This window comes from Symsagittifera roscoffensis, chromosome 1, assembly GCF_963678635.1.
Source record: "Symsagittifera roscoffensis chromosome 1, txSymRosc1.1, whole genome shotgun sequence".
Classification (NCBI taxonomy): domain Eukaryota; kingdom Metazoa; phylum Xenacoelomorpha; order Acoela; family Convolutidae; genus Symsagittifera; species Symsagittifera roscoffensis.
Window position 1 is genome coordinate 97,914,414 of NC_087062.1, and position 9,348 is coordinate 97,923,761.

General features: G+C 36.1%; 1 protein-coding gene across 1 annotated transcript; it reads right to left on the reverse strand.

Annotated features, from left to right (window-relative positions):
• Positions 1–651: 651 nt before the first annotated feature.
• Positions 652–9,348, reverse strand: LOC134857311 (mediator of RNA polymerase II transcription subunit 17-like). Its single transcript, XM_063873704.1, has 5 exons — positions 9,046–9,348; positions 8,573–8,646; positions 7,513–8,425; positions 1,774–2,477; positions 652–905 (listed from the first exon to the last, which is right to left on the reverse strand). The coding sequence occupies exons 1-5, from the start codon at positions 9,239–9,241 to the stop codon at positions 735–737; spliced, it is 2,058 nt and encodes a 685-aa protein (XP_063729774.1). The 5' UTR covers positions 9,242–9,348; the 3' UTR covers positions 652–734.

Here is a 9,348-nt window from a genome sequence, read left to right on the forward strand (position 1 = left end):
AAATGTTTTTGTCTAATTTCTAATCTATTTTTGGTTAATTCTAATCTAGTAAGGTCTTGTTCGAGACTTATGGTCGCACCAGATGAGTTAGGACTGGGGTGTATAACTCATAGAGTAATTTCGGATAGGGTACACCGTCTGCTCGTCACGCTATCTTATTTTCGGCCGGATAGATTCGTGCAACTTCTTAGTCTAATACCGATCCTAATCTTACTCTTATACTATCTAGTCTCAGGTTGTTTAACTAGTCTCTGCTAGGCTCAATAGATCTAGGGTATACTGGTTTATTGCGGCTGCTGAAGTGCTCGGGAGAGTCCAACTAATTTCTAAGTTAAATTCAAATCTCTCTGGTGCTGAAATTACAAGTAACTTCAGCACTTACAAATAAGTGGGTTGTTAGTTAGATGGATCATGATTGGTTAATATTAAATACTTTACATTGGTAAAACATTTAATTTATCCAATCATAAAATATAGTTTAGATCAGGTTCCATAAGATTGATTTAAATGGATTTTTTTTCATGATTTGAAATCGCAAATTTTGCGATTCAGGCCGCTGATTGAAATTAGATAGAACATTCTGGCAGGTAGAACAGAAGCCAAGAATTTTTGACCTCTCTCAACTCTTGACCTCAAGTAAAAAAAGACCAATAACGGTGATTGTCGTAAATTAAACAGACACTGTTTGAACAAACTACACTATAAGCCACTAAAATAAACTCATAATTTCGGAGTCACAAGAAAGTTGCAAAGAGGTGTTCGAATTTCTCGTAAATATCCTTTCCTGGAATGCGATCGAACTTGACCTGCATCCAATCTCCGGTTAGTTCGTGCAGAGCCGAGTCCTGAATGACGTCATTGTCCTCTGGCACCAGTGGCACTTTCCTAGGTTTCCAGTATTTCACCTGAACATAAGTAATTATGAACCAAGCTGTCTTTATCGGAAAGTTGGATTTAAATTAAATTTAGGAAAGAAAATGATGACACGGCCAACAGACTAAAATGTTTAAAAATGTTCAAAACTTTTATGAAATTTCGGACTTTCTGAAATTCAGCTTTTAAACAAAGATACCTCGGAAACTTTTCAAAAGATTGAAATACTATAATCCGTTGTGTGAAAATAATTAAGTTCTTTCAAACATATTATATGAAAGTCTAAACAGGGCACACAGAGGCACCTGTTGTAATATATCATCAAGCGAATATTAAATTTTGAGGTCTTTTGTTAGCTATTTAGAACCATCCTTATTAGGCAAATTTGCTGATAACAGACTAGAAAACTCCCGGACGAAATCATATGTGCATTCATACATTTTGATGCATTTCTGAATGCACTTAAGTATATATGCATTTTTTGAGTTCAATTAAAATTCATCTGCTAAAATTTACGCAAATAGCACTCTAAACATACGAACGTGCAAATGGCGCGAAAAAACCAGAGCTAAAACCAATCAGAAATACAATACGGTTGGCTTTGTATTTAAGTTGAATACCGAAAAACATACCAGAAACATAATCTCCAAAAATTAAAAGCAACGCATAAACAACAGCGGGTCTGCATTTTCAAAGTTTGCCTGTTATATAAAGGTAGGTGTTTCTGGTAGACCCCTAATAGGCATACAAAATGCCTTTCGTCTATCTCCCCCCGTATCATTAAATATCGTGATTCAACTTATGTATGAGTTTTGTTTGATATTGGAGAATTTAACTTTCTTTCATACTACTAAGCTAAGAAGGTTACCCTGTTGGTTGAACAAGAATCCGAAGCGTTACCTGAAGATGTTTGTTATTCACGACACGCAAACTAAGCTTCGAGAAACTGTCAGGATGTTGCAGGATTATCCCGTACTCAGATGAAAAAGCATTTCCACTGTAAGTGAGTTGTCTCCAAGTAAACGAAGCTCCACATTGCAGAAAAATAGAGACAAGAAGTTCGGACACATTTTCCAGCATCATATTTTGCAAACAAGAAAAGGAAGTATCATAACCCCACGAGTCGTTGCAAGAAAACCTAATTTTTTGTTCGCTGATTGTGATGTTAGCTAACTTGGCCGCTTTCGCATACTTGGCATTTTTAACATTCATCGAAAGTGTCAAACAAGATTCCAATTTAAGTGCCAATGATTTGCGAGTAGCGTAAAACTTTCGTACAAAACTGATTGCAGGGTACATTTTCTGAAGTTTTTCGATGTACTCATTAATTCGAAATTTAACACTGAGGTGAAGCGCATAATCAACTGCGCTTTCTAGAATACCTTTGGTCTTTTTGATCAGTTCGAACTGCGGTTTTTTGTAACCAAGTGCTGCTGCATTCAAAAACTGTTGGTTTGAGGTCACAGCCGCACTGATAGGATGACTGATGCTAGGAGTAGATGACTTGGCGAGGTAAGTGAGATAGAGTTGTTTAATAAACAGAATCAAACTGATTTCAAAAGCTTCAAATCTCTGGGACTTTTTGGTATTGTCTGATGCTGAGTCTAAAGCATAAAATAAATTTCAATACTTATCAAAATCAAGTTAAATTGAAAACTCTTTTGAGCGTCGAAAATTGTCGGAAAAACCAATTATCCGAAGTATTTATGTCTGATCCAACAAGCGAACAAACGCCAGAAGCACTTTATTTTAAAAAGTTTTTAAAAAAATACCTCTACGGAAAATAATCATCAGTCTTCTGACATTCTTGTTTCCAGTTGGCTGTCCTATTCAATACATGCATGACGCTTACCAAAACCAAGACAATCAGCAAAATGAGCTTCAAATTTCAAAAACCCAAACTTTGCAGGTAATATTTTGGATGAAATAACCTAAAAGCAACCAAACTAACTTGGCATGTAATAAAATTGAAAGTATGAAGTCAAATTGTGCACAACTTCTGCATTTCAAAAATTCTCGCGAAATATATTGAGTTGAAAAACTTCCAAAATCTCCTAAATTTTAAGTTTTATATTGCTATATAAAACAGAGCTTTTTCGGTTCATTTTATGAATTAAAAAAGCATCAATTGTGTTAATTTTTTACCAATCAGATATCAAAGCATCTGGTATTATACTACCAATGCTACCTCCTGCTTTGAAAGTACCCCAAAAAGTAACAATCCCACATTCCACTTAGGTTGGAAAAACATTGCATCGTCCTATCACACTGCACTTCGATTGTGTAAATATACGTGATGCACATTGAGAATACATAAAAGGACGCAACAACAACGACAAAAATATCACCACACACCCGCTAAACCTTCGAAAAAAAACTGAAAACTTCTAAGCCGAACAAAATATCAATCGAAGCTCTGACCCCGCTCTCGCACAAATGCGAAAACTCGAAAAGCCCATTTAGGATTTTCTGAAAAAGGACGGATCTTCAGAAAAAAAACCAACTCTACTCTTACTTCTAGATGAACTAAAAATGGTTTTCTGAGCTCACCGGATACACTATGAAGACCCTATTTTGCCTTTCTCCGCCGCATGAAGGTTTGGACCAAAAAACAGCATTTTTGACGCGTCTTCAGTTGAAAAAAATGCAGGTTGATCCAGCAAAAACGTCTGGTGTAAAATAACTCTAAGGGAGACTTGTCATCCCAAGCTTGGGCGTTCTCTACGCTAAATGTGCAGAAACTGTCATTGGATTTCAATTTATTACGTAGCACGTAGTATCTCACGAGCAAAATCTGCTAGCAAAGTGTTTACAGGAATATAACCTAGTATCCAATTACAATACTCTTGCTAATCGCAAAGATAAAAAGTCACATAAACTTCAAACAAAGAATTTTTTTTCAAAAATTGCTTCAATTTTTGTGATATAAAAAATGAATTTTTTTCTAGGTAGTAGGAGGAGGAGATTGAATTAGGGTAAATAACTGCTGGAACAAAATCATAATTGCTTGAAAAACTCAAAATAACAGTACAATTCGATAAGAAACTCATTATCTCAACCATTTCTCCAGGTACGTGTCTCAAAAACGGGGAAAAAACCATGGTTTTTGGACTCTACTAATAGCAGGTACCAATCTAGGATTTTCTAAAGGATGAAGATTTTCACACAGAGGCGAAGTGAGGCTTCGCAACACTTGCGATACAGCAAAAACCTAGCTTAAGAAAAAAAAGACAAAAACTACTCGAATAAAGAGAGGCCTACAAAAATTTCAAAACTTTAAGTAGACGTCCGTTACGTCGAAAATAAATTCTTTGCCCTACAAAAATATTTCTGCTAATTCAGTTCAAAAATTTGTTACGCTCCATCACATTTGAAAAACATAAGCAGTATTATAGCAAATCAAAAAATCAATGAACTCACCGAAACCTGAAAAAATGATTGACAATTTTTGGTTATCTTTCAACTATCGAATTTCAAAGGAAACAAATATGAATTTAAAACTCTTTAATCAACAAGTATCATTTATGATTAATATTTTTTCCACTAAGCTTAACCAATAACTGAAAACTCTCAAGGGATATTTTTTATTCCGCTGGGTTTTCTGATAATTCAAATCGAATTTCAAAACTAAACGCTATTCAAGTCTTTTTGCGTCCAATGCACTTCTGCAATTGAAGGCCGTAAATTTCTAGGAAACACTCAGCACCTAAAAATTGTAATCACTACGATCATTTCTATTTTAAAAATCTATTTTTGCGTTCAAATCAATTATTATAAGTTGATTGAGCCGATAAAACGTAAGAGTGAAAAAAATCGGCAAAATTAGAGTTGGTAAATTCACAAATTACAGAAAAACTTTGAACCCAGAGGAAAACTTTCAATGCCAATAACGATACAACGATGAATAACCGTGATAAAATCAAATGAAAAGAAAGATCAAAAACTAAAAAAAAAACGTTAAAATCGTTTTTGTCAAAAGAATTTAATAAAATCGGAAAAAGGCCCAAAACGTCCGAATCAAAATTAGCTGCACCATTAAAAACTTTACGAGGAATACTGGATATAAGCCGAAATTTTAAAAAAAATAGCCGGCAAAAATAAGCAGACAGACAGACAAAAGTCTAAATTAGCCGAAACGTTTCAGTTTGAAAAAAAAAAAACAAGAAGTCACGACTGGAATCGAACTCCCGGGCTTTGACATCAAGCAGGGGGTAACAGCGTCTGAGAACAAAGCTAGACCTTCATAAGAAATCGCGTTACGAGAACTGAGCCGAGAAAAATAAAAGACGCACGAGAGTCCAAAAAATTACAAAAAACTCAGGTTGGCAAAAAAACAGGCCCCCGGCGGGCTTCGAACACAAGCCTTTGCTGTCTCAAGCAAATGTGTTACCTCTGCGCCAGATCAACCCGATGGCTGATTGATTTTGAATTTATAACTAGCAAACTGGAAAAGAAAGCCACTAACTCCAAAAAAAATTCCCTGTAAAACCACAACTTAAAAATTTCAAATTGTTGTCTGGAATCATTTTTCATTTGAGGAAAACAAGCCGCGAAACGCAACCGACAGAAATTACAAAAACTCAAAAGATAAACAACAAGCGGCAACTGAACCCTGAGAAAACTTGAATAATTTCCCGTACAACCGACAATATGCTGTCACGGAAGTTTTTTTACTTTTGATTCTATTTTAAGAATTTTAGCATTTGTTCGAACCGGAATGAATCATAAAACTTATGCTTCCCGTGACACGACCCCAAATTAAGTCTCTAAGCCGATAAAAAATGAGCTGAAATCAAGTAAGTCCAACAAAATAACAGCAAAATATACGAAGTCAAGACTAGTAAAATTACAAATTGCAGGAGTAATTCAAAACACAAAAAGCAGCTAAATGAAAAATTGCGTATAAAAAAAATCTTCTACGATGTGGCAACTAAGCCGACAAATCATAAGCAGACAAACCAATATTTTTTGGAAAAGAATATTTCCAGTTTGAAAGAAAAACAATTCCTGGTCAGATTCGAACCCACAAATTTTTCAAACAAGTTAAATCCGAAAAAAGTCTAAATTGCGATTTGTTAACCCTGCAAGTGTAATTAGAGTAAAATACTTAAATAAAAAAAACGCCTCTGCTTTGAAAACAAACCGACAAAAATAAAGCAGAAAAAAAATGGCCGCGACAACAAAATTTCCCAGAAAAATTTTCAATTTCTAACGAAAAAAAACAAGGTCCGGCTGTGACTCGAAACCGAGACCTTATAAGCCCAATACACACGCTCTACTACTAGACCAAAAAGCAATTCTGACAGATTTGTAGGAAAAGTTGTTAAATGGAAAAAGTCTAGTTACCGATAATAATTCACTTGCTTTGGCAATTAAAAAAGTCTGGAACATTCTTTCAATTTTTACACAGGCAAAGCTGAGATTCGCACCTCTTGCGATACAAAGTTGATTAGAATCAAACGGAAAAATTTGAAGAAAAAATTCAAAAAATCGTTTTTGTCAAAAAAAACTGTCAGAAAAGTGGTCTCAAGCAGTTGTGTCGCCTCTACTCCAGATGCGCCGGATGGTTCATTGTATTTGAATTTATAATTACCATTTGGTAACAAAGCCGAAAATACCTGATCAGAAACCTTTCATGCCGAAAAAATGCAAAAAAATTCTTAACTAATAAAAAAATTTATGTCACTTTTCCCCCTCCAGAGCACACGCACGCACACAAACTTTTTTCGATCCCCGAACGGCGCAATAAGAAGCCACTAGGTCGATATAAATTAAGCCAAAACTTAATAACCCGATAAAAAAGACCCAAAATGAAAAAAAAATTGACAAATCGAGCTGATAAAATTACAACCAGTATTTAAAACAAATATCGATTCCGCCAGATTTTTCAAATGCTAAAACACCTAAAGCAGTTACAGTGAAAATTGTTTACAGCAAAAAAAAAACAATTCTTAGATCTGGCAACTAAGTCGACGAAACATAATAAGCAGACAAATAATAGGCCATTTTTTTGAACCGGAACATTTACCGTTAAAAAAAAGCAGGTCCTAGTCAGATTCAAACCCGAGGCCTTTAGCGCCCCAGGCGTATTTATTACCTCCAGGTTAAGTGTCTAAGAGACACTGAGAAATTTGAATTTATTGTGAACCAAGGTACTGAGTCCAGATGAGTCCTGTAGACAAAGTTGTTTACGGAAAAAAAAAGTCTAGTACCCGATTGCAATACCCTTGCGATAAGCAAGGGTATTGCAATCGGGTACTAGACTTTTTTTCCCGTAAACAACTTTGTTACGTTTACGGGGAAAAAACGCTTTACGGGATAGATCTTTACAGTACTTTTTGGAAGGTTCTGGCTCAAATATTGCTTGTTTTGAAACTTTAAAACCCCAATTTGTAAAAGTTAAACAAAATAGGCAAAAAAGAGGCTGAATAAAGTGGACATTCCCAGAAGCAAAAAAGCTCAAAATTGGAGTTTCAAATTTCGTTCATAGGACGTGACAAGGTTGGAATTGTTTTTAAAAATTTTGTCATGGAAAAACTCAACTTTGCGGTTGTAGTACTATTGCTAATCCATACATTGCAATGGTATATAACAAACTAGATCTTAAAATGTCTACTTTACAAGATTTAATCAACTTGCCTTGAATTAAGCTTTCCGTCTTAGTGGATATATTTTTCCTTTGTCGAACTAGAGATATAATCATATCCTCCCGTTCGGTCAGCCGGCATATTATTCGATCGTCAAGAACTGTACATTGACACGCTAGCTTCATATGGGTAGCTTCTTTGCACATCTGAGAAAAGATTTCCTTGTTCAAAAAAGACTTTTGTGCTGACTTCAATTTTGTATGGACTATTTTGTTTTCATCGTGTTTCACTCTTGAATTTACGGATTCTTGAAAAGAAATTGCTTTTCTGAACTTCAGTAATGAATCTATGTCTGACTTTTCAACAAAACTGGCATGTAGTTCATAGTCGAAACTTTCCAAATCTTTCGGCAAAACAACGTCCAAAGCTCCATCGCGTTTGACCACCTCAAAAACGCTGGAATGGTGGAAATTAGAGCTTTGTACGTATAGGTCTCCCAGCAAAGTATGCTGCGTTTTACGAATCTTCCAGAATTTTCTCAGCTCTACAAGCTGGCCATAAAACTCACCATCACTTTTAGAGCTTAGCGATTGTCTCGATTTCAGCTGATTTGAAAACTTCGAGAGAAGTGAAATTGAGTTTGCAAAACTGGTTCGTTTCGCTACCGACAAAAACGAGGACGAATGCTGCGGATTGACAGGTTGGTTGTTTTGAGAGCTGTTTACAGATACATTGGCGTGGCACAAGTCAGAACTGAGACATTTTCTATCTTTCGCCAATTGCAGCACGTCAAATAAAACATTCATTTCTGTGAGAGCGTTTTGAACATTGAGTCTGACTGTGTTTAGAACACTTTTTGAGGTCTTTGAGGCTTTTGAATTACTGTCGGAAGTTTCGTCGAAGGTCAGCTCTCTTTTCAGAGGAGATATTATTCCAGCGACAACTGCAGTTTCCGATTTATGAATCCACAACAATTGATTGGACGCGAAAACAAGCATAAGTGTTATTATACTTATAATTATAATTCTTAATTTTGTAATTTTTGATAATAATTTAACAGTAAATTAATATAATTAAACAAATTGCGTTCAATCAATTGTGCAAATGACTACTTCATTTCCTTTGTCACTTTCTGACTCCGAAGCTTTCGAGCTCCCCCTTTTGCCTGATTCTCCCTGTTTCACACCTAAGAAAAGAAGAAAACTGAATCGAGGCAATTACTCATCACAGGGGAGCGTGGTGAAGTGGTTACGTCTCCGCCTCTCAATCGAAAGGTCGGACGATTGAGGCCCACCATGATCCGTGCTCGTTGCTTGAGAGTGAGGCAACATCACCCAGCCCAAAAAATAAATAAAAAAGTTGCATGTAGAGACACAACAGCGGTTCTCCGTCAAAAGCTGAACAGCTTTCATGTTTTTCTTTTCTTTTACAGATAAATCGCCTTCAAAATTTATCCTAACGCAGTCAAAATTTATCCTAAAAAAAAACCGAAAAGGGCAGGCAACGGGATCAACAACAGACCCTCCAAGTGTTTTTCCGTTACCTTACACATAGGATGAAGTTACCGTATAATATTACTAATAACCTGTTAGCGGCGGCAGTGATGTTTCCCCGAAGTCTATCTGGGTGAGTATTTTGCTGAAGTGTTCTGCGAATGACTCCGGCGCTCTGTAGATCTCCTGTCCGTCGTATGTGACTTCCACAATCTGGTGTTCCTGGAGGGGCTCTAAGTCCACACGCATTGACTCCGACTGCACCGGAGAGACAGCCGAGTCTTCCATACTCACTGTGTGGAATCAGAGCAGAACAGTGAAGAATACTCTGGTTCTCTCAGTCAGATATTATCACTCGCTCAGTGAACAATATATGGCTCGCTCAGCCGTTATCA